Below are 25,602 nucleotides of genomic sequence, written 5' to 3'. Positions count from 1 at the left end.
GTATGCAAGTTTCCAAGCCAAAAGAGCTTGTTTATGAGAACTAGATAACTTTAAAGGTATTTTTTTTAAATCTTGTAACCACATTCAGGTAAAAATAAATAAATCAATTAAAAATTACAAAAAGAATGTTTGAAAAGGCGTTCCAAATCGTGCCTTTGTCATTGAGTAAGTTGGTAAACCACTTCACCTCAAAGGAATTATTTAAAATTAAAAATTTCAAACGATCGATCCAAATATTGATAGTATGGATATCAATGCTGGTATCAGTATCAGATCGATACAAACGCAACTGGATCAATTTTTTTGCTTCTGTCGTCAAAGTCCAGTATGAATCCCACTGAACTGTGTTTAATACATATTTATTATCATTTTTTAAATGAAAAAATGTACCTCAAACAAGCACTATGAAAAAAACTTTGTTGTCTGTCACATCAACTTTTTATAGCCTATCCCATATGGAAAAGAAATAGTAAAAACCTATATGATTTACTCATGAAAGTGGCCACTTTCTTAATACTTTCATATATTGTTTTAGTAAGTATCCAAAACATACAAGTTTCATTTAGATAATTTTTCAAGGGATCTTATATTTGTTTTCACTCTTGTATGCTTTTCATACAAGTTTCACACAAGACAGATACAAACTTTATAAGATTTATATATATCTTTTCCATATGGGATAGCACACTAAAACAGCAGAAGCTGACCCAAAGTCCTTTAAAGACGGGCACATTTCCAACAACACAGTAACGATATATAAGGAAAGCTGAAAGGTATTTCTTTTACTGGTAAGGTATTTTTAACAAATATAGTAAAAATCACAACACTGTCATTTTATGGTCATTAAAATGTGTTCAGAATTTGGTAAATGTACGATGACTTAGCTCGTACATTTCATGACACACTGCTCTCCTCTACATAAGCTCCCTTAAAAGATACTTAAAAGTATCAGTATTGGTGTTGGCAATACAGCCCTTAATTTACTTGGCATCGGACCGACGCCAAAATCTGCTGTATGACACAGAACTAGTCGCTATATGAGAGGAAGTCCCGTTGCCAAATGTCAGCGACCCCTGGTGTGGGAGTGTGGAAAAAACAGGATGGTGGCCGCTGTAGGACAAACAACTGTTGCCGCCGTTGATCTGAAGAGCGTGTAGGCCGCAAGTCCGCAGTTCACCTCTGCTGTCAGTATGTTTCCACATCTATTTACTCTGAAGGAGGGTGTAAAACTTTGTAAAAGGAGTCCGATAGGAAAGGATGAGTCAGTGAAGCTCACTTCTGTCCAATGACGGCGACACTGAGGTGAGTTTTTAAGGATATCTTTATCCTTACCCACTTTTCAGTGGGTAAGACTGCTTTGTTTGCTTTGGGGGATTTTTGTTTTGCTTTTTGTGGGGGGGGGTTGTGTGTGTGATATTTTTGCTGCTGTTAGTGAAGTGGACTGTTGGACTCAGATGCTATGTGAGAATTTAATTAAAGTGTTTGTCAGAAGAAAATTGTGATTTTTAGAAGCTAATATATGTGTCATAATGTCCGCTAATAACCACTGTCTAAAATGTGCGTATGAAAACAAAGGCACTGCGCATATTCTATCGCGATATTTCATTTTCTTATCGTTGCCCGACATTATACTGGTATTACCGTGAACGGCATGATATGGCCCAACCCTATAAACAAGTATCTTAAATTAACTCGATTAACTTTAGAAGGGTTTATTTTATATGTACAGCTAGTACTTTGGGACGTATTAAGGCATTCTTCTTTTCCCAGTCAGAATGGAACAATTATTTTTTTTAAATAATTTTTAAATGCAACAAAAGCTTTAGCAACCTTAAAAAATCCTGGATTGAAAACAAGAAACTTAAATAATGTCCAAATTCCTTTCTCCATCCAGTTTTTGTAAAAAAAAAAAAAAAAAAAAAAAAGCATTCATTTGTCAAAAGGCACAATTGCACACTCATTTATATAACCCTTCTTTATGGTTTTGTAATAAGCTCTAATTCAGTGCATAAAAAATTAAAAATTAGCCTTTGACAGAAAGAATCCAAAAGAGCCTGCACAGTTCTCGAAATTTGGACGGATGAAGCCAACATTAACTTACTAACTCGTTATCTTACGGCATGAGTATGCATGGCTGCCAGTGGAACAGGCTCAACAGTGTGTAATGATGATATGACTGAAGTAACTGCATGAATTCTGAAGTGCACGAGGCTGTACTCTCTACTCAAATTCAGTCAAATGCTGAAGAACTGATGAACTGTGATCATGGTGCAAATGGATAATTATCCAAAGCAAACTGCACTGCAAAAGCAACCCAAGAGTTTCTCAAGGCAAAGAAATGGGATACTGATCAACAGCCACATCACTCGCCTTATTTCAGCCCAACAGAGCATGCTTTTTGTACTTTTTCTTAATTAGAAACAGACAGAGACCCAGAAACAACTACCAACTGAAGTTGGGTGCGGTAAAGTTTTCTAAGAGCATCTCATGGGAGGAAATACAGCATTATTGATATCCATTGGTATTGAAAATCAATCATTATGTTTAAAATTCTGCTAGTCTGTCAAATTTATTTTGACGCTCTGGAAATAGGTGGCTGTGCATAAAAATGGTCTTAACTCCTAAACAGTTGATGCAAGATATACAATGGCATGTAAAAGAAACTGGCTGAATACATTAGGCTATGGTAACAAAATTACTTCCACCTCTCTAAATGTATTTTACAGGTAAACTACTTCATTGGAAATTTTAATCGTGTTTTTGACCAAGAATAAATAAGCTATTAAGAAAGTCAGTTTCTGCCTTTGTTTCCTTCTAATGCCCTATAGGTTCTCCCTGGAAAATATGTGCAAACAAGTACAAGATTGTGAGATTACTCAACATAAGCAAAAGCTGCATAGCACCATTGGTTAGGGTGTCTGATAAGAACTGTGCAAAATTCAACACTGTTACTCAACCCCTTTAAAGAAATGGCCCTAATCACTATTTACACAACTTTGTATTATGAAAAAATAAGCTTTTCTCACTTGGTGTAGGGATTATCTCTAGAACTGCTGTTTCACTGACAATTAAGACAGTGGAAAGACAGTGAAAAAAAAGTGGAAAGAAGATCTGCAAGAGCTGCAAGATCAAACTTCCCCAAAATGTATGGAAACACGTATGCAGACTTTCAGAAGGAATGTTTGGATCAGATAGGGTTCGGCGTGTTTGGCTTGGAGCTGAACAATCACTGTAAATGCTCTTCGTGTAACATAGTATGAGCTGATAAGCGGCTGCAAAGGAGCTGACATTTATAGATTGGTCTGTAAATGTTTGTCTATGCAAATAATGAATAAAAACACAACTCCGTGTCTAAAGACAATCATCCAAAACACACTTAAACAGTTATGCAAGAGAAAAGTATAAAATATTTATTGACCTAGCACATATCTTAATGTGAATCCATTAAGGTACTTTTATTTTAAGCTGAAGGTTGAGAAACAGAAATAGACTCACATCTGTCCTCAGATTTGTGCAAGACCAATACACTGTTGAGTATAATGGATATAATTACTTTGATCTTTGACCTTTTGACCCATTCTGTTTTGAAACTCTATATGTGAAAACTATAACCATTGTTTGCTCAATAATCAGTGTGTTTCTTTATGCTACACCTCAGATACAACAAAGAAGAACACTTGACAGTAGTTAGCTCCAGAGAGTTAAAATGATCTGAAGTTTAAATTCGGATCCCTGTACACTCAGTGCTAAGCAACTGACAAAAAAGAAGAAAAAACTGACAACTGTTCATAAAATGAAATATACTGAGAAAAGGCTGCCATGTTAACTCTTATAAGGACACAGGTTTTTGGCTGTTTTGGGGCTGAGTTTTTCCAGCCTTTCCTGGAGCCTTGGAAAAAAGATCACAATGTTTGGTTGTTTGGCTGACTTTTAAGCTTTGTGACAGTTAATGCCATCAGGTTTATTCTTCACGCTATCAAACATGTTTTAGCTTTTATTTCAGTGATTTATTTTCACAGTCTAACTGTGCTGACCTTAAAAAAACCAAAAATCTAAAAGGTAACAGTGTAACATTTATTACGTTATTGGAGGCAAATTCTGACCAATCACAACTCACATTGACCAATACCTTTTAAATCTGAGCAAACATGCGGCAGTTCAGAGGTGACTCAGCAGAGGATAAAAGAACTGTCCTTAACTTTATTATCAACATTTACCGTACTGTGGATGTCATATATTGTGACTGAAGTTTTGGTTACCCTGAACCTGCATGCCTCTCTCCTGGTGTTAATGAGAGAGTTGCACCAGACGTGGCAGTCAGAATTTAAAACAAGGTAAGAAAAGAAATCTCATTTATTGTAAGCATTGTCAAGAAATACATCACCTGTAATGATGTGCTTTCTTGTGTTTTTTGGGTTGTTTTTTGTTTTGTTTTGTTTTGTTATACAGTATTATGACTACTTGAGTTTCTGGCTGTTCAGGTTACACTGAAGATGCAGCAATTTTTTTTGCATCATTTTCTGTTGAAAGTAGTAGAAGGAGTTATGGTAGAGTAATAGAAAAAATCAGAGAACAGACAGGAGTTAGAGATTCAAATTTTTGCATATTTTAGTTTCTCATTGAAAGCAAAGGTTGTTTCAATTGGGATGATTTAATGAATTTCAAGCGCAGTGTGCTACTCTCGCTCTCTCTCTCTTCTTATGTAAGTCAGTATACCTTTCTCTTTCTCTCATCTATATGACAGTAATCATCTGAATATGACAATATTTATGTAGTTATACTTTGGACCCTGGTGTTAAAGTGAATGGATAAGCCTTGTTGGGCAGCACAGTCTGCAGCAAAAATAATAATGACAGAAAGGACATAAATATAGTAGAATAGTATAAGTATAAATTCAGTAATTACAAGGCATAGCCCAGATGGCTCTAGTTTGTAAAGAGATTGAAATCTGGGCATCTCGCCTGCCTAAAAGCAGCAGATAAGCCACCTGTTGAAACTGGGATGATACACAAAAACCTTAATCACCCATGGTCACGTTATGTGGGTGTTTTCACCCCCACTTTGGAGCAGTGTTTTTCAAAACACCTACGCTTTGGAAGCTCATCACATGGTGTGTTCCAATATTCAGTTTTGCTTTGGAATAGCCCTAACTGAGGAAAATGACAAGGAAGTATCCGCATAGCACATACTAAGAGCCACTCCGCATCTCCAAATACTAGGAAAAGGAGCGAAATGCCTCCTTTATTGTCCCGTTTAGCACAGGAAGCATCCTTTATGAAAGGAGAGGAGCAAATACCGTCCTATAATTCTTAGCATTGGCCCTCCGACCATCTATGAAAACAATCACAAAAATGTGGAGCACATCAAGCACAAATTATTATCAAGCAGAAATTTCCATTTCATGCAATAACCTGCTGAAAATGTTTTGAAGTTTCTTTATAAGCCTGTTAAACATCAGGCTGCTGGAAGAAAATCTGCTTCTTGTCTATCTGCTGCCTTACATAAACATAAATTCATTTAAGCTCTCTAAAACAGATTATGGTTTATATTAATTGATCAAAGTGCACTCAAGATTCTGTATAATTCAGTTTACATTCCTAATGTCTGTTGTGTTGCAGCCTTTATGATTATCATGAAATTTAATTTTTATTATTATTTGTATTATTGTTGTTGTTGTATAGGAGGAAATGGATCACTGAATCACTTTACAACAGGGAAATGTAAATAAATTATAAGCTATAGGACAGTTTATTAGGCCGAGCAAGGTATTGTGATGCCACAATTGCAGGGTCCTCTACTAATATGTGGTATAATTTGTGTACAAAAATGGAGCCAGTTCACTTCATTAATAACCAGCATTCAGCCAAGAGCAGCAAACCCGATGAGGGAACATGACTGAGAGAGTGGCAGGGTTACTAACTGAAATAATCAGCTAGTCAGGTTTAACATGTGTTTCTCTCTGAAAGCAATGAGGCTGTTCAGATCATAGAGGATGAAGGAGACTCAAACGAACTCACTGCAGAGGGTTCTGAGGATTAAGATTCAGGTGGTGCGCAGGATTTATCTAAAGGAGAGCTACATAATTACTAAACACATTGCAACACAAAGGCAATATTCTAACACACGAATCAACCCAGTATCACTGCAAAGTGTGTAATAGGCAGTCGTCCATTTCACACTTTCCCTGTCTAAAGTGTGAAATGGACACACATGTTTTACTTGTATTCAATACAGATTCAGCACGGAGGAATCAGTTCATGTGTGCGCAAACGTTATCAAGCCCTTGAATGTTACATAGTTTAGCATGACATGTTACTGTAGTTCTCATATAGAGCCAGGAAAATCCCAGGATAGCTGAGGAGTAATAAATAAGGCTCAGTTCTAAACACCCAGCATGATGAATCAGTTTTAGGATAGAGCCAAGGTTTGGGCCCTGGGCTCATAGTTTTGAGCCATCCACGCATCTAACTGTTCTAAAAATAAACAATCCTAGTAGCAAGTATCACAAGCACCACAGACATAAGACGTGCTTTTTTTCGCATTCGATTTTGTGCAGTACACAGTAAATTGTGTCCCACAGACTTTGTAATTCAGATTTGCGTGACTCATGTAAATATTTTTATATTACAAATGCCACATGCATTACACATCACATCCGCAAACAATACATCTGTCTACACATTACATTGTGTCTCTTTCATAAGTGATATTTTCATCAAGCTCAAGATTAAGAGGTTAGGAAAAGGAGATAGGAGGGACTTTTGGAACGCACCTCACAGTCCCATAATTCAGACCGTCTGAGCAGTCATGAAAAAAAAAAATCGGCATAATAAAGCAGTGCAGATTATGTAAATGTTAGTTCACATTGGTTTCATGGAAACAGTGTCCTGGTAAATGCATGGCTGAACTCTGAACATCACACTGCTGTAATAAAACTACTGGTTGAGTTGTTGCCTTGCATGAAGATCATAGATTTATATTAGTTCTCTAAAGATTATGAGCTATAATAACCCATCAAAGTGTATTTTAAGTTCTTTACAATCAGGTTGTATCGGTTATGTCCTTTGCTGTATTGCTTCTTTTAGGATTATTGTGAAGTAATTTTTACTTCGGGTCAGATGGGATAAGTGATGGATTGAACAAATTTTACTGCAGTCACAGAAATCCTAAACAGGGAGGAGAAAAGAAGTTCCGAGTAGTTAAATATAAGAAATGATCAGGTATTTACTTTTGTCTGCTATAGAACGGATTTAATTAGTGAGGCGAGTTATTGTGATGTTACAGTTCCAGGGTGATCTACTAACTGTATGCTATACTTTGTATACAAAGATGTGGCTAGAAATTTACCCAAATTATCCAGCTTAAGCTCAGGTTTCACGCATGTGTTTTTCTCTGAAAACAGTAATCCAGTTGAGATAAATTAATTGTGTTACAGATTCAGCAGTGACAGTAACTTGCTTTGTGCACACTGCTGAAAAAAAGACAGCTCGGCTCTGATGATTTCTGCTCTTTTTCATGACAATCCCAGTATTACTTATGACCAATAAGCGGAGCTTACCTTTAAACTCTCATCAGGACTGAGTGAAGAGTTTTAGGACAGAGACAGTTTGGGCAGCCTTAAGCCATCCACCCAAAATACTGAGTAAGCACTTCTTGTTCTAATACAACTCCCACCCCTAAAAATAAACTCTGCTACTATCACGGCCACAACAGACATAAAACATGATTTTTTTCAGAACTAGATTTGTAAAAATGCAGTAAATTGTGTCCCTCAGATTTTGTAATTCACATTTTCATGAGTAGTGTAAACATTCTTCTCCTGAAAGGAAAGCTCCTACAAATACATATGCTGAGATGCTAAGGCCAGCAGCAAAAATACTCCTGTCCACAACTTTCAGTCACAAAAACTGACACTGTGCCTCTTTAAGTAAGCTTATAAACATCAAAAGATGACTTTACTCTGCCGCAGACACAAGTAGTAGTGAATTTTGATAAAAAATCTTTTTCTCTAAAATTTCAACCTTTGTGTATTAAGATGCATTCTGTAATCTTTCTTCTGCACACACTAGTTTCAACATATAAGGAGACTAGTGTTAGGTCATTCTGATTCTCAACGGACTGCCGTTCTCTTTATCTTCCTTATCATTGCTCCTTATCACATTTCTTTGACCTTGATAAAAATGTCACCAAGGTCAAAGAAGAGGTTAGGAAAAGGAGACAGGAGGTGCTTTTGGAACAGAGCCCATGATCACAGTCAGAAATGTTGGTTTGAAGCAGCTGATTAAAGTGAGTGACCCTCGTTACCAACTCCATGGCCATAAGCATTTGTCTCTACACGTGTCATGGCAGAGAGACCGTTGAACACTTGTGTTTTTTTTGAGTATGAGCCTTTTCTTCTTGCCTGACATATTTTAGGAGTGGCATTTTATCTCATAACATATTGGTTGCTCTGAGCTCAAGTAATCAGCATATTATGTTTGAGTATTTGCCAAAGTGATATATTATGTGTTTACTGTGTTTGGATATTACATGTTGCACATCATCAGAGTTTTTCGTCATGTAGACTTCATTTGGCTTTGAGCGTAACGATGGATGAACAGCACACGTGGTGAGAAATAGTGGAGTGTTGCTGGTCACAATGACCACTTAATGATAGTAAATGAGGGCTGAAAAATTCCAGTTTTGTGCAGAATCTGCACCCCTACAGGGTTGAGATCGTGGAGTTGAAATTTACAGAGAGGATAAGGGGCTTTTTTGTATAAAAGCGAGAGCCCCCAAGGGATCGGGGCAGTTTGTCTTTTGTTGTCGGGGAATACTTTGCTTTTTGTCTATGCTTTTTTTATAAGTTCATCTTTTCAATATTTTAACCTGCAACTGAACCTCCATGTCCAGAGGGAATTTTTTGTTGTTGTTTTTTGGGGGGTTGGATATAGAGATCATTTAAAAATGTTGAGTAGAAAGTAAATCCTCAGTTGAGTTCCTCAGAAATCCTCAGTTATGCAGATATTTTAAAAAGTTATACAGTGTGCCCTGACTTGTATACCATTAACGTTGCAGTTTGGGGTCTTTGTTTTAACTGTAGCCAAACAAATCTGCTTGTTTGATTATCCAAGTGTCCAATGTGTCACCAATTTAAACTTTAAATGTAGCATCTCTGGGTGATGGTTAACCAAAGTTAACTACTAACTACTCAAGTCAAAGCTTGCCAGGTAACATAATTTATATGTGTGTAATATAATTTAATCTAAAATTCACACATCTGAATTTACAGTAGTGGTTCCAGTTGCTACAGTTAGACATGAGGAAGGTTCAAAGAATTTCCTGTTTTAAAAATTTCTGCTTAAATATGCTTAGTGATATGTACACAGAGAAATGAGTTCTGGTTGCACATGAACCTGAAGAACCTCACGGATTTTATTACAGTCACTTTCATTAATGCTGCAATCCTTTAAAGAATGCTGCCCCCTGCTGTGCTAAAGATGAATATTCTCCATGGGACTGCTCCCATTCAGTGGAGTCAGTTTTAACTTTAAGGAAGTCTTCCTAAAGTATTAAAGCACTTGCAATACATATGATCCAGTTTATTATTACCCCTAATAAAAGGCTGATGATGTATTGTTGTCCCCCCGCCGGGTGAGCAGGTGGGCAACGTAGGAGTTTGAAATTGATACCATTGGTGTATCTACTAAAAATCGCAGTGACCTCGAGTCCCCTCAAGTTGTGCTTATTGACAAAAACTCATTCGGACTGATGTCAACATGCTAGCAGTCTGCCTGCATTTATGAATAAGACAGCGTTTATCGTTATTATTGTCATTTTTATTTTATGTAGCTGCACGGAGCCTGCTGTCCTATTTGTATCACTGTGATTGAGCCATTAGCTTACTCTGCATTAGGAGGTCCAGTGTTGGATGGTTTCACAGTTGAGTTAATTCAACAGCACGGTGGCACGCTGTTTAGCACTGTTGCCTCACAGAAACAAGGTCCTGAGTTCAGTATCATCATCAGGCCGGGGTCTTTCTGTGTGGAGTTTGCATGTTCTCCCCATGTTTGCGTGGGTCCTCCCCGGGTACTCCGGTTTCCTCCCACAGTCCAAAGACATGCAGTTAGTGGGGGTATGTTAATTGGAAACACTAAATTGCCCATAGATGTGAATGTGAGCACGAATGGTTGTCTATGTGTTAGCCCTGTGACAGACTGGCGACCTGTCCACGGTGTACCCTGCCTTTCGCCCTAAGACAGCTGGGTAGGCGCCAGCGCCCCCCGCGACCTTGAAAAGGATAAGTGGAAGTGAATGGATGGATTAATTCAGTGTATTATCCTGTCATCTCAGGATGGTGGTGCATGCGCTAACCCTCTTGATCATAGTGTTCCCAAAGTATTTTAACAAAATGTCTATATGTGTTGTCCCTGTATTGATATCGCATTAATATGTTGTATCATTTTTTTTGTCTCCCGCCCCTACTTTTTTAAAGTAGTGCCAGTTTTTTCTTAACCTAAAGTTAGTTAATTTAATAGGACACACTGAATGAAGTTTGTAAGTAACAATAAATAAGAACAAATGCCTCTTCTTTTGCATTTTTATATTCAGACGCTGTCAGACTCCGCCTGACCACCTGCTGATCATCTGTTGTCTCCTGTCATCAGTCTCCTGCCTGCACATATGCTGCTCAGCTTTAGCATGTAGAAAGCAGAGAGCTGTTTTTCTGATACTTTTGGCCAGATTGTTGTCTGGCTAAAGTCTTTCCTTCCTGCCTCCTACTTTGCTTCCTCATCTGACCGATTGTGGCTGATGTCCTGCCTGCCCACCTGTTATCAGCTGTAAGATCATTGTTAAAGCAGTAAACTTCCTTTTAACGGTTTAAACGCTCAATGAAAAGAATTTAGGCAATTCTTGTCTTTTTCCATCCTTACATGTTGACTTTTACACCCTGTGACCACTTTCTGTGATGGTACTTTGTAGCAGAAACAGTGCTCAGGGGCTGTGCTACACTTCTGTTATCATTTGTCAGCATTTTAAAGAATGCGAAATGTGGAAAGCAGTACAAGTAAAGAAACAGTCTTTTTTTTAAAGGTTACAGTATCAGCAAGATGCCATAAAGTATCCAAGCATATAGGTTAATGAAAGATTTCCTCAATATTAGAATTGTTTACTAAATTCTCTTTCTTTTTTTAACCATAACTTTATATAAAAGATGGATGTAGCCACCATCATGTCACCTATTGATTTCTGAACTCTGAAGTGTTATGGTAACAGATAAAACTACTGTATATATAATAATATTTATGGAATGAATTTATTCAGGTGTACCATGATCTGGATGCTGGCATGCTGCCAAACACAGTAAGGATTTCCCTCCCTGAGTTTGTTTAGCATAGTCTCAGTTGCCCTGCACACATACCAAGCATATTAGTGCCATTTGTAGCAACTGGGCTGAAATCACTTCTGCTGGTATTGAATTGCTGATTTGTTGAATTTTTAAATGGGATTTTGCTACCAGCATTTTTGCACCATTTCTGTATCTATTTGCACGTCAAAGTGCATTGTTTGGTCATTGTTTTACAAACCTCAAATAGGACAGAAAGAGTAGAAGAGCATCTGGGACTCCACCAATTGCTCTTAGAACTGAAGAAACTTCTCGGATAAGAGATGAAAAGTCTTCAAGAAACTTAAAAAAGTCCAGATGCTTTTCTTTCCAAGCTCCTTAGAGTACGATGACCTGTGAGCCTCCACAGTCCTATAACCAGCCCAACTGGTAGTCAGTGTGGGCCAAAGTAGCTTAGCCCCGGTTAGCGCTCCCTTGGCTGGTCCTCCCAAGCAGCCAGGAAATCAGGCTGCATTGGGTGACCTCCAGTACTCCACCAACCTTAACTAGGAAGCTTTTTGGGGAAACCTGATCTTGTTAGCAGATGTTAGATAGAGAAGCTCTCTTTTTTCCTGAAATCTGTCTGAATTTATTAAACACCCCAAAACTGACTATCCAGACTTGGGACCAGGTAGCAGAGTTGCAATCTTATATGTTTCTCTGCAATTTTTTATCCCACAGAAATCAATTATATCTTATTAATATTGCAGCATCCGCACTGTGTATGACTCTGGATTTTGTGTTTCCTCTGAAAAAGAAGGCAATACATTACAGATGCTTGATTGCTTGACTCCCTGGTAACTCACAAACTTCCACCTTGAAGTAGATAATGCATAAGCTGAAGAAGAATTGGTGTTACACTTTTGGCCTAAAAAATAGTTTGTTATTCTACAAAAGCCCTCAGTAGAGCTAGGACATCTTATTATTCATGACTAATTAACTTCAGCACTGTAGCCAGGCTGAGAAAAAGTCCAATTTTTATTGAGCCAAGTATTCTTTTAACCTTAACTAGCAATGACTTTAGGAATTTCTTCACAGATAAAACTGTAGGAATTACAGAAAAATTTATTTACAGCCATCCCATAGATGTGTCTTAAAGTACAGCAACTTTAATAACTGATATTTGATTGATGTTTACTTGGACCCCTTCACTTCCATCAGCCTCTCTGAGTTAATCTCTTCATCTAAACCCTAGGTCACCAAAAGACAGAGTGTGGGCTGGATCTGGATCTAGATGCCATTCTGACAGATCTATTACTAGATTTTGATGGACTGTTTCTAATTTACTCTGCACAACGTTTCTTGTATTTACGGTAAGGTTATTTTAATATGTGCAGCCTTTTCCTTTGTCTTTGGTAGTCAATGTATATAAGAAAGGCAACACACAGACGAGTCACATGCTTTGTAACTCATCCCACACGGCATTACTCAGCAAATCAAATGCTTTATTCAGGGCGTGTGTGAAAGCAGAAAACTCATGGGGGAAACACATAGGGAGAAAAAAATATTCAAAGTTGAGATGGTTTACATGTGAAAAATGGAAGAAGAAGAAATGGGGTGATTCAAACAACACTTTTATTAAAATTAAGCAAACCTAAAATCCAAGCCTTATTTTACTTGAAATGAGGAAATAATTTTTTTTTAAATTATTTTCTTTCTACGTGAAAATTAATAATAAATATTGTTGAAATACTATTGAATCGTAATTTATTTCAATTACTTGAGAGCCAGATGTTGACTGTACTGTGGTAGCACTGTGCTTCACTTGCTTGAATCATATCAATCTTATTAATTCCAATTTTTGCAAATGGTGAATCTTCCTCACACACAAAGGTTTCTCATGGAGCTCCACAGGGTTCCATGCTGGGAACAATACTTTTTACATTATTCACCCTCTATCAGGCCGGTTGCGGCAGATTGCTCCTTCCCTGAACCTAGTTCTGACAAAGGTTTCTTCCTGTTAAAAAGGAGTTTTTCCTTCCTACTGTTGCCAAAGTGCTTGCTCATAAGAGATTGTCTGATTGCTGAGTTTCTTTGTAATTGAAGCGTGTTCTGTTGTGAATTGGCACAATATAAATAAAATTTAATTAAACTGTACTCATTGAACACTAGCTGCATTAGTTGGCTACCTTTCATTGATAAAATAAATATTTCAACAAGGGTAAAAAAACTCCCTTTGTGTGTCCTTCACAACCGACAACTACTTTCAGCTATTCCCTTATTTCCCAGGGGTTGCAATGGCAGGTGATACCACATGTTGATTTTTTTTCCAAATGCCCTTCCTGACACAACCATTTCATTTATCCAGGCTTGGGGCCAGCAAAGAAACTTATGACCTCTGAGGCTGGGCTTGTGTCTCCTTCTGGTTTTGAACTGGGTGTTTTCCACCTATAAGGCAAATGTGTTAACCACAACACTACAGAAAAGGCTCAACAAAAGCAGTCTCTGCTTTGTAATTTAATATCGCATGAAAACTCATAAGCCTGTGCTGGCATCAACTGTCTGATGTATATGTATAGTGTATACATGCATTAATGTCTATCAAGTATTCACACCGATGCCTTTCTTGAAGACTGAGATCATTGCTAAACATTTCTTGGAGGAATCAAATGTTATGTTTCCGGATATAATGAAGGATATCAGCCAGGTTGAATTTACACTTTTAGATAGATTTACATCCATATTGTTTTTTAGAATTATATTAGGAGATGCAGATGTTGCAGAATTTCACTTTAGCGAATGTCAGTTTTGCTTGATGCATGAAACAGAAAAGATAGTAAAACATACATAAAAAATTATTTTGCTTATAGTTGATAGATTCTTTATACTTGTAATGGGAGATACATCAGAGAATTTGGGATGCAGAGGCTTTTGAGCTTCTGTTCAGAACAAACACGTGCAGACACTCTATTAAGTATATCAGCATGCAGAGAAACAATGCTTTCAGATTTGGATATAGGAACAGGACTTCTCTTATTCCATCACTCATGTTAGTGGATGACAACCCAGTGTCAAGGAAAATAATCTCAGGGAGATTCCAGACAGTTACATAATGAGGTACAGTGACAGAAACAAGATGCAGGATGATAACATTTACCGTCAACAGAAGGTATGTAAATATTTCTTTTCTTTACGTCAAAGTTTATTAAATGCAGCACACCTCTGTTAAGATCTGCTTTACAACTTGATTATTATGTTATTAAAAAACTAACTAGTATAAGCTTACAGTAACTGCCCTGTGCAGAACCACTCATTTTTTAACTAATCCAGCCAAGTCATTAAAGTGAGCTCGAGAAACATAAATCTTTCAAAAAGCAGAAAGTTGCATTACAGGAAATGTAATATCACACTTTTTTAAAGATTAAAACAATTCGGGGAATAAGAATTAGCCTCTAATGAATTCTTAAAATCACCCTTTAATGACTAGAAGAGTTAAATGTCACCTAATGTTTGCAGTTAATAAGTGGAATTGTTTTGAATTTGTTGTTTGTGTGTCTAGTTCAGAAGAAAAGTCAGCCTAAAATGACAGTCGGGCAGCAGTTTCAGCTATATATGCAATCACAAATGTGATTAATAGACCTCAGTTTTATGCTGATTGCCTTAAGGTGGGAGGAAGAAAAGCAGATGAAAGCCAGCTTTAAGCAAATGTTTTACTTCAGTAAGACTGAAGGTGACCAGGCCCAGCAGAGAAGTCTAAGACCTTGTTGTCCTCTAAACACAGACATTAAATATGATAAGATGCGGGCTAGATAATGACACAGTTTGACTAGTTTTCTTCCATACCAAGCCACTGTATTCACTATCAATATTATGGGTGAGACCGGAACACATTGCTCTGCTGGATTTGCGCTTCGAGAGAATTAGAGTGCACTTGTCCATGTGTGTGTGCATGCATGTATTAGTCCCACCCATTATTGAGAAGCATGCACACACACATCGGCACCGAAGAAGCTTTAAATAGGTGGTGCGTATAAAGTCACAATTTTTTTTGTCATTCTGGGGTCAGTCACTTGCCACTACTGTCAGTTTAAGCAGTGCCTGCAGGAGGTAAGTGTCGGCTTTTCTGCTACAGCTATGAATGGTATTTGTCCAAAAATACAAGTTAAGCTGTTACTTTGAAGCATGAAAATATGGGAATGGAGCACTTCATTGAAGTTGCACACTTAATGTTGTTGTGATGTGTGTTAGAGTCACTGCTGCAGTGGAATGATCTTTATTGGTTAATTGAAGAAATTTATCAGTCATGTTGTGTAAAACCACAGGTCACTTTTTATTGAATACATGCCCAGATGATTAATTATGCACAAACAATAAGATAAGAATGCTTTTCTCATCTGCATAATGATAAAAGCTTCATATTTGGAATTATCTCTGTCTTTCTGTATTGGTTTGTATGTTTGTGCAGATACATAATTTCATGCCAAATAAAGCTAATGATGCTACTACAATTTTAATGATCTTTGAGACACTTGCAAAGATGCAGATTTTATTTTGCAAAAAAATGGTGCAGCAATTTATATAAAAGTGTCAAAATAAATGGAGATATATAAAGCCAAAACAGAAATATATGATTCCAGAGCTTGAGAGTGTATAATTGGTATGACCATATTTATTCGTAAGCACAGCCTGAACACTCTTAAAGAAGCGTTCTTGTCATTTCTTTGAGTAGTCTCCAGGAATAGTGCTCCAGGTTTATAATGGACGTTTAAGGCTCTTCTTTAGATGTCTTTATCAAGATGATCCCACACTGCTTCATCTTTAGCTTCAGACTCTTGGGAGGCCAATCCATGACTGGTAGTGTACCACTATATGTGTTTTCTATCCAGGTATGCTTTAAATGCATTGGCAGGCAGTGTGTTTGTGTCATTGTCATGCTAAAAACATGAAGCTGCTGCCAATCAAAATGGAACAAAAGCTGACATTTCTGCTTTTATATTTCCATCAATTTTGACAAGAGCTCAACACCACTGGCTGAAATGTAGCAGCAAACCATGACAGAGGCTCCACTGTGTTTTGCAGATGCTGTGGACACTCACTTTATCTAGCTCCTGAACTCCTCTGTACATCCTTAAAATGATTTGAACAAAAGAATATTGTATGTGGATTCATCATTGCATAGATAGGGCATGACTTTTAAATACTGTTCATCTGGTGTAGGTTTTTTTTATCTTTTTTTTTGGTCTTCCGCGAGTCCAGTTTCTTTAAGGGCACACTGTACACCATGCCAAGATATGGGAATAACCGTTTTTGTGCCAAAATACAATTTTAGTTTGGTCAGACTGCATTATCTTTGGATTTTTTTTATTTATTTATGTTTTGTAGATTTAGGAAATTGGAGGAAATTTCGTGTTTTTGCGACAGGCCACCGGTAACAAAACGCCTAAAGACACACTTTCATATTGGTTCTTTGCTAAGTTTTCTGTTATGTGTAGACACAACACGGGTTCATTTCATGAGTCAGTTGCCTTTTTTATGCTTGTATGATTCATCGGTCAGTGTTAATGGCTTTACAAAGAAAGAAATTGCCAGGTTCAAGGACTTGACTGCAAATAGGTGAAAAAGTAGCCAATTCCCAAAGAAAAACTTTAAAAGACCTTCAGAAATCCTGACGAGCTATCGCTCAAGACCAATTTCAAAAATTTATAAGAAAGTCTGGCAACTTGGAAGCAAAATTTTAAAAAAAAAGAGGAGTGACTCATGACTTTCACAGAATACTGTATATTTGCAGAAAAATGCACCTGTTCATGCACCCTGCACCTACAGCTACCCATATAACGTTTGCTCCTTGTACATATAAAGAATCTGCACATAAACACTTAATGATTCACATATATGCACGCACATACACACAAGGTTGAACAGGTGACGCTACACTTTGATTCAGCCTCATACTTATCTTAACTACTACCTCTGCCTCTGTAACCCTACTGTTACAGCCAGACCTTAAACTTGACTGTCTTCACTGTTAAATGCATTGATTTACATTCTGGTGACTAGCATTTTGTCCTCAAAAGAAAGCAGAGGATGCACAATGTTACTTATTTAGCAGACCACATATTTTGTTTTATAAGTACACACCCATGCACTTTAGACACTGTCTAGTCAGGCTAAGCTGAATTCTGCCCTTTCGCTCCGTTCTGTTTTGTAAATAATGTATTTTGCGTCTGTTCCAGCTGCCTAGAACCGAAACATCGACATTAACCTCATTACAAAGGGTCAGGTAAGGGTCACCCCCCCCCCAAACACACACACACACGCACACACTGTATAACACTGTATGCCCACTCTAGACACTCGACACGTGTTGACACTTGAAACATGGGTGTCCAGTCGTGTACACACCGGAAACTCATTTTGACTCAGACGTCTGGAGCCTGGCGGTTGTTGAGGCAAGAAAACCGTGTTTGGCTTTTAGACATGAAAGTGTCATCTGGACATCACCTTCCCACATTTTCATGATCCGTGTCCACTTTGGTGGTTATAGAAGTCAGAGCAGCTTCCCTCGCATTATTAAAATAAAAAAATAAAAATCGCGCAAAAAGCTGTAAAGCCTTTATGTCTTTACTCGGCTGAGTAACAGTGTGATTTATCAAGACAAAACAAGGTGTTGTCCTATTTAGGATTATCATTCAGTAGAACTTCTGTGTTTGATTAAAGAATACTGCAGTATACTTCAATACCACAGAACCCAGGTGGTTGCAGGACTTGACTGAAGTTATTACACTGACTAAATCTCATCAGCCAAAAGATGCACTGTCAGAGCTGCACCATCCAAAAGCATGCTGTAGCTTTATTTTAAGAGCATGTATGTCCAAAATACACACACACGTTATTTTTTATTTTATGCATTTAATACCAATACAAAGTCCAGAGCAAAACTTTGTGAATGTAAGCCAAAGAGCACAACACAGAAATACACTGCAAAGGGGATTTCACTGTAGAAACCAACATCATTGACTATTGATATAATTTGATTGATTTGATTTGATATACCTTTATTAGTCCCACAAGGGGAAATTTCAAGCCTGTTGATCTTTGCTTTCGTGACCTTAAGGTAAATCAAACTCTGGTTGCTTGGTTATGGTCAACATTCAAAGCTTGAGTACAGATCTGGGCCGTTGGGTCTTTTTCTAGTAAACGTGTTAGAATTCTAGACTATGTTTGCAAGAATAAACTTGTTCTGTGAAAAGGTTTGAGTTGTTCTGCTTAAAATAATCTAGTTCCGCATCATTTTAAGACACTGATATGTTTACAGTGGATTGTTTCTTTGTTTCGATCAGTTAGCCAGAATCTTCCTGAGATTAGCAGCTCTTGCTAGATTTGAAATGTTGCAATACACAACATAACTCCTAAGCCTCCTGACCCTACGCCCATGTATGTACAATGACCTTAGTTAGACCTTTGCTTACTGCCATATTGCTCTTTTAACTACACTATTCATTGATGAGGTAACAGTAAGTAAAACATTAACTCAACCAACTTAAAATAAATAATGATGATTATGTTGAAATTAGCCTTCTTACAGTGGCAGTCACTGGAAAACAACACTCATAATATCTTTAATGTTTTTGTTTTGTAATGAAGCATGACCAGGATTTATCTGATTCTGCCTGAAGAGAGTAAAGCACACTTGGGAATCATGTGGCATGAAAAATATTGTTTTCTTAACCTTGAAGTAAAATTTGCAGATAAAGGCTTTTTATTATTTATTAGTTTTGGTTTGTTTAAAATCATTTTGGGAACTGTATGTAAAGTCAAAACATGAATGAGGTAAGATTTTAAAACCTGGAATTAAAAAAGGCAAGCAGTAACAAGTCATAGTAGCTGGAAACAATGACCTCAGGTAAACCATCTTTCATGGGTTTATTTATTTAATTTTTTTTACTATTACTATTTGCTACAAAAGACATGTCCTAAATTTGTAGACTACTTTAAATGTAAGAGATTACTGAAACCACAGTTGTGCAGTTGTAGGCCTACACCTCATGCTCACATGTTGCATTGCAAGGAGGGGGTGGGGGTGGGGGAGTGAGCAGCTCTATATCATCCACCTGCCCTGTCTAAAATTCACTTGTTGCCTCACAAACACAAATTATCCTTGCACCTTTGTCCTGTACTTATAAGAGCGAGCTTATGTTTCTCTCTGTCTACAAGAAGATGAAGGAACAAATGAAGGATCAGAAGCAGCAGGGCTACTGGCAGGAGAAGGGCCGATGGGTGGGTTATGAGGAGAGCTTTGACCCTCAAGCGCAGGTGTGGGCGCCCACTCTCATCTCTTGCCTCACCTTCAGGAGCCTTATCCAGCTCAGACGCACCATGAGCCCAGGTCAGTGAGGAAAACATGAGCATTTACAGTGTTTTTTTTAAACTATTTATAATTATTTTCAGTTTTCTCAAGTGCTTTACTTTTATGGGATTTAAAGGTACTGATATTTTATGTAAATCCATGCTGTGTCACACTCCTCCCTGTTACAGTGTGATCAAAGGAAAACTGTGCTGCAGTCTATACTTATATTCCAGTTTACTAAATGCTTTGCTGATTTAGATTGTTGTTACAAAATATCATTATCAAATAAGCTATTTTAGATTAGCATATGTAAAATTCAGTCTTAGCCAACCTGATACATATAGCTTTAGTTCTGAGAGTCCTAGTGCTTCTTTGGTGGCTTTTACTTCTAAAGTCCTTTCTTAAACCACAGCAGCAGTTCTTTCCCTTTTATTGAACATGACCACATAGTTTTCTAAATTGTGTTTGCCAAGGTGTGACCATTTTAGACTGTGAGGAGAAGACCCTGGACACCATCACAGAGAAGATGGTCAGTGAGATGGTTAACAAGAAGGAAATCAGGTCAGGAGATCGGGAAGGAGTGCTGAACTCTCTGCTGCAAAACCACAGGTATCATCTCAGCCAGCTATTATCCAAGACTCCAAAAGGAAAAGACTGCATTAACTTGCTCAGAGTGGTTGACGCTATTGTAGCTATTGTGGAATCCAAACTATAATTATGCATCATCATCCCTGACCACCAAACCCCTTTGTCTGCCTGTTGAATCCTTTATTATACACGGACAATGGACACTTTTATAACGGTTTTGTTCTGTGTAGTCTGAGAGTTAAATCACAAAGATAACAAAATAAGCATAACAAACCTGATTGTGACACCCACTGGCAACAAGTCAAGACTCCAGAAAGCTTGTGGTCCCAACCTCAAAATAGGTCAGCTTTATTCATTTAAAGCTATGGATTGTTGTTTTTATACTTTGATATTTTTTTGTGCAGAATAAACAAAATACAATGTGAAAAATACATTCTTGATATCCATAAGTCAACACAGTTAGGTTATTATGTCAAAATTTCAACTTAAAGACTCATTTATTACATTTCTCTTAAAGTTTTTAAAATATTGAATAGGTAATTTTGTACATTTGAAAACTCCTGTTTGTTTTTTTTAATAAACTTAACAATATTACAAAAAAAAAGTTTCAATCAAACATGACATTTTTACCACTTTTCAGTCTTGTTTTCTTTTTTGTTTTGTAAACTATTCTTTGATCAGAGAACTACCAGTGAATAGTTTACTGTTTGTAGTTTGCCGCTGTACTTTCAGTTATGGGTCACAGAAACAATGACAGTGACGTGTTGCTCTCCTTTCAGCCAAACAACTGACCCAGAAAGCCAAATGTTGACTGGGACTGACCTGCAAAAGTTTTCTGTCAAGGAGAGAGTAAGTTGTTCCGCTGATATTATCATTTATTTAAGCATAACAGACAATAGCAGCGTGTTTAAAAGTTGGTTCTGATGCACAAAGTCTTTTTTCCTTTCTGCCTTCCCTTAGACTGATGAATCTGAGCATGTTGAGGCCTCCATGGTGCTAGTGGGTAAGCTGCTTTTTTCATGTTCGATGTGGAGTACAGTGTTGGTGTTTACATTTTGATTGCTGCACACGTGTACCTAATGCAAAAAGTATCAAATTACAACAACAGCAACCTCAAGGCGATTTATACTGTAAGGTAACTAACTAATGATTATTAGTAGTTATTTTTAGGGCTGGCAAAGTGTCAACCCAAATTCCTCTTTCTTTCTTTTTTGACAAGCAGTTAATACACACATGCATAGACTGTGACCTTTGGCCTGGCCCCATAATTCGATATCCCTGGCAGTGACATTGTGGATGGTAAACAGAAATGGATAAAGAAATGGGTATTCTGAATGGCAGTTTCAGCTTTAAAGCTTTTCCAGATGGTTTCCTTGATAGGACCAAGGTTATTTGAGTTGATCTAAACTAAGTTACCACCGTAGTACATTGAGTCTCAAACACACATCTGATGCAGAGAGCCTTCCTCCCCCTCACCAAAGGAAAAGCATGCTGGATAGTTATCAGCTGAGAATCTTTTTCTTTTTTCTTTTTTTTTTGATTTATTGATTAGCGTTCAAATATCTCAGTGAATACAGAATAAAGATTACCACAAAGCAAGAAGCACGAGACAAGGCTAATCAAAAGGTATTGGCTGAAGCATTTGCTTATTACGCCAACCCTTTTAACAAAAGATCTTTTTGCATGCAGCTCCTGTACACAGGGCTCGAAGCAAAGAATAAAACAAAGCAAAGCAAAAACAAACAAACAAACAAAACAAAACAAAAAAACTTTCCACCTTAGATAAGTAACTACATCAAAGCAAAACAATCAAGAGTTTCAGTATTATTATTTTTGCTCTTTTCATTCTTGATTGATATATTTTTCTAATACTCTATTTTTAAACATGTTTTTAAACAAGGAAAATGAACTACACCTTTTTAAATCACTGTCATAACTATTCCACAAGTTAACTCCTCTAACAGAAACACATCTCTGCTTCATGTTTGTCCTTATCTTGTTTTTTTTAAAGAAATCTGTTCCCCTTAAGTCATATTGACTCTCTGACTTTAAACAGCTTCTGAGTACTGCAGCAAAGCAAGTTATTTTGCGCTTTATACATTATCTGTGCCATTTTATATTCAACTAAATCATAAAATTTCAGGGTATTCAGATTAATAAACAAAAAGTTAGTTGGTTCTATATAGTTTGATTGATTTATAATTCTTATAGCTCTTTTTTGTAACTTGAAAATAGGAAGAGTATTTGTTTTATATGCATTACCCCATATCTCCAGACAATAAGTCATATATGGAAGCAACAGAGTACAATAAAGTGTGTATAATGATTTCTTGTTCAGGACATGCTTTGTTTTGTAGAGAATAGCAATGGTTTTTGACATTTTTGTTTTCACATGGTTTATATGAGACTTCCAGCTAAGCTTATCATCAATTATCACTCCAAGAAATTTATTTTCATACACTCTTTCAATTTCAATTCCATTAACCCTGATTTTAGATACATTTTTCATTTGTCTAGTGCCAAAAATAATCAATTTTGTTTTCTTTATATTTAACGATAACTTATTTATATCAAACCAGTTTTTTTAATATATTTAACTCCTTTTCCACTGTAGTCAGAAGCTGTTCTAGGTATTTACCTGAGCAATACAGAGTGGTATCATCAGCAAACAATACACATTTTAACAGTTTGGAAACGCTACATATGTCATTTATATATAATATGAATAATTTAGGGCCCAGCACAGAGCCCTGAGGAACACCACAAGTTACCTTCAACTGCTTAGATTTTGCATTATTGATTTCGACGTATTGACATCTGTCATCCAGGTAACTTTTCATCCACTTGTATGCTATCCCTCTTATACCATATCTCTCTAGTTTATTCATTAATATAGAATGATCAATTGTATCAAACGCCTTTTTTAAGTCTATAAAAACACCAACAGTATATTCCTTATTATCTATTGCATTAGATATCCCTTCCACAAGTTCCATCACTGCCATCGAAGTGGACCTTTTCGCTCTAAAGCCATATTGGTTATCCCTTAGGAGATTATGCTTGTCAATGTATTTATCAAGTCTATTAACAAATAACTTTTCTAAAATTTTTGAGAACTGTGGGAGTAGTGATATTGGCCTGTAGTTGGTAAACTGACATCTCTCTCCGTTTTTATGGATTGGAATAACTTTTGCTACTTTCATTTTTGAGGGAAACACCAGTTCGAAAGGACAGATTACAAATGTATGCGAAAGGTTGCACTATATATTCTATAATACTCTTAACTAATATCATGTCAATACCAAAACAGTCAGTGGACTTTTTATTTTTAAATGTCTTCACAATGTTAATTATTTCTCTATGAGTTGCAGCACCAATAAACATGGAGGACACATTCTGAGTAATATGTTTATTTAGGTCGTTATTATTTCTTGACTCTGGAATTTCTTTTGCTAAATTAAAGCCAACATTTACAAAGAAATCATTAAATTCATTTGCAATGTCTTTAGTTCTATCAAGCACAATATCTTTATCTTTTTTAAAATAGTCTGGATAATTCTTATTTTTTGAGCCCTTTTTGATTATACTATTTAATATCCTCCATGTTTCTTGTGTGTTACTTCTGCTTTGCTCCAATAATGTGTGGTAATATTCTTTTTTACTTGTTCTTATAATATTTACTAATCTATTTTTATATAACTTGTACTTTATTTCAGCATCTTTTGTCCTCTGTTTTATGAATCTCTTATATAGATTATTTTTCTTTTTACATGCATCTTCTATCCCCTTTGTGATCCATGGTTTATTTGATCTGTGATGCTTTCTAGTGATTTTCATTAAAGGACAATGTTTTTCATATAGTGAAATTACAGTTGATAGGAATGCATCATATGCACTATTTGAATCTTCATTTGCAAAAACCTCATTCCAATTGTGTTCCTTTAAGTCCACCTGGAGGGCAGCAATGGCTCTTGTTGTTCTATGTCGTATCATATCAAATGTTTGATTCTTTTGTTTAGTTTTAATCCCAAAATAATTTTGAAAAATTGCAAAAACAGGAAGATGATCGCTTATATCAGTTATAAGAAGTCCACCTACTATTTCATAGTCAATTTTATTTGTGAATATATTATCTATCAATGTAGCTGTATCAGTTGTTATTCTACTTGGTTTTATAATTACAGGGAAAAGGCAGTTACTATACATTGTATTGATGAAATCTGTTGTTTTCTGATGTCCATTTGGGTTTAGCAAATCTATATTAAAATCACCACAAATTATTTGCACTTTTTTATCATTTAGGTTGCTAAACATAGCAGCAAGCTTTTCACTGAATGTCTCAAGGCATGATCCTGGTGTCCTATAGATGCAACTAATAATTATATTGCTAGCTTTTTCAACATGGATTTCAATAGTAACACATTCCAATACGTCATCTATGGTGCTTGACATACATTCAATCAGACTACATTTCAAAACTTTATCTACATATAAAGCAACACCGCCTCCTTTTTTATTCACCCTGTTCATTGTAAATAATTTGTATCCTTCCATTTCCATTTCATAGCGTTCTCATTATCGAGCCATGTCTGATATTGCAATTATATTAAACTTTTTTAACTTACTTAAACATTCTGTAATTTTAGAAAAAAATTTGTACAGGCTTCTACTATTGAAATGTATGACCGACAATGCATTTGCCATTTTAATATTTATATTGAATTGGTCGTCTGTATAGTACTCACAAGTATTTTTGTTGTTATTGTAGAAGTGGTTATCTGGGTCTAAAATGAAATCTAAAATGAAAAAAAAAAAACTTTCAATAGTGAATAACTACATGGGTGGATTTAGCTTGCAGGCAGTGAGATTGTTAGATAGTATATGGTTAAGTACGCTTTTGGTGTATTTTATAACCATGCAGCATCTTTGAGGTTCTTCTGGAGAATATTCTGGGCCTTAGTATAAATATAAATGTGAATAAAGAAAATGGATTTGTCCATAAGAATATAAGAAACATGAAAAATGTCCTGTTAAGGTACATTTAGAACAGATGAAAAAAAAATCTGTGATTAATATGCAGTTAAACACAAGTTAACTAATGCAAAGTCCTCTTTTGACCAGGAACCCTGGATTTTCTGGAGAAGCCCACAGCTGTCTTTGTGCGTCTGAAGGAAGCAGTAGCACTGGACTCAGCGTTGGAGGCCCCAGAGCCTGTACGCTTTGTCTTTCTTCTGATTGGCCCCAGCAGCAGTGACATGGACTACTATGAGACTGGGCGTGCTATGGCAGCACTAATGGCTAATAAAGTGAGTTGACTGAAGCTTTTAAAAGACAAAAAATTCTACTCATTGCAAAAACAGCA

At 36.5% G+C, this 25,602-nt stretch overlaps 1 protein-coding gene across 10 annotated transcripts in view; it reads left to right on the top strand.

Moving 5' to 3' along the window:
- Positions 1 to 1,133: 1,133 nt before the first annotated feature.
- The window catches only part of slc4a1b (solute carrier family 4 member 1b (Diego blood group)), a 29,669-nt gene continuing 5,200 nt past the window's right edge, over positions 1,134 to 25,602 (top strand). Inside the window, exons 1-9 of one of the 10 annotated variants that reach the window (XM_025909923.1) lie at positions 1,134 to 1,302; positions 10,591 to 10,820; positions 12,561 to 12,678; positions 17,539 to 17,585; positions 19,523 to 19,691; positions 20,126 to 20,261; positions 21,020 to 21,089; positions 21,201 to 21,243; positions 25,362 to 25,546. In XM_025909923.1, the coding sequence (XP_025765708.1) occupies positions 19,523 to 19,691; positions 20,126 to 20,261; positions 21,020 to 21,089; positions 21,201 to 21,243; positions 25,362 to 25,546 (603 nt within the window). In that variant the 5' untranslated portion in view covers positions 1,134 to 1,302; positions 10,591 to 10,820; positions 12,561 to 12,678; positions 17,539 to 17,585. Of the gene's footprint in view, positions 1,303 to 10,590; positions 10,821 to 12,560; positions 12,679 to 15,260; positions 15,413 to 17,538; positions 17,586 to 19,519; positions 19,692 to 20,125; positions 20,262 to 21,019; positions 21,090 to 21,200; positions 21,244 to 25,361; positions 25,547 to 25,602 lie in introns of those variants that run through there. The other 9 variants (XM_025909925.1, XM_025909924.1, XM_019362604.2 and 6 more) reach the window with 9 other exon arrangements.

This window comes from Oreochromis niloticus, linkage group LG8 (assembly GCF_001858045.2).
Source record: "Oreochromis niloticus isolate F11D_XX linkage group LG8, O_niloticus_UMD_NMBU, whole genome shotgun sequence".
NCBI lineage: Eukaryota > Metazoa > Chordata > Actinopteri > Cichliformes > Cichlidae > Oreochromis > Oreochromis niloticus.
This window is presented reverse-complemented; position numbering and strand designations above follow the sequence as displayed.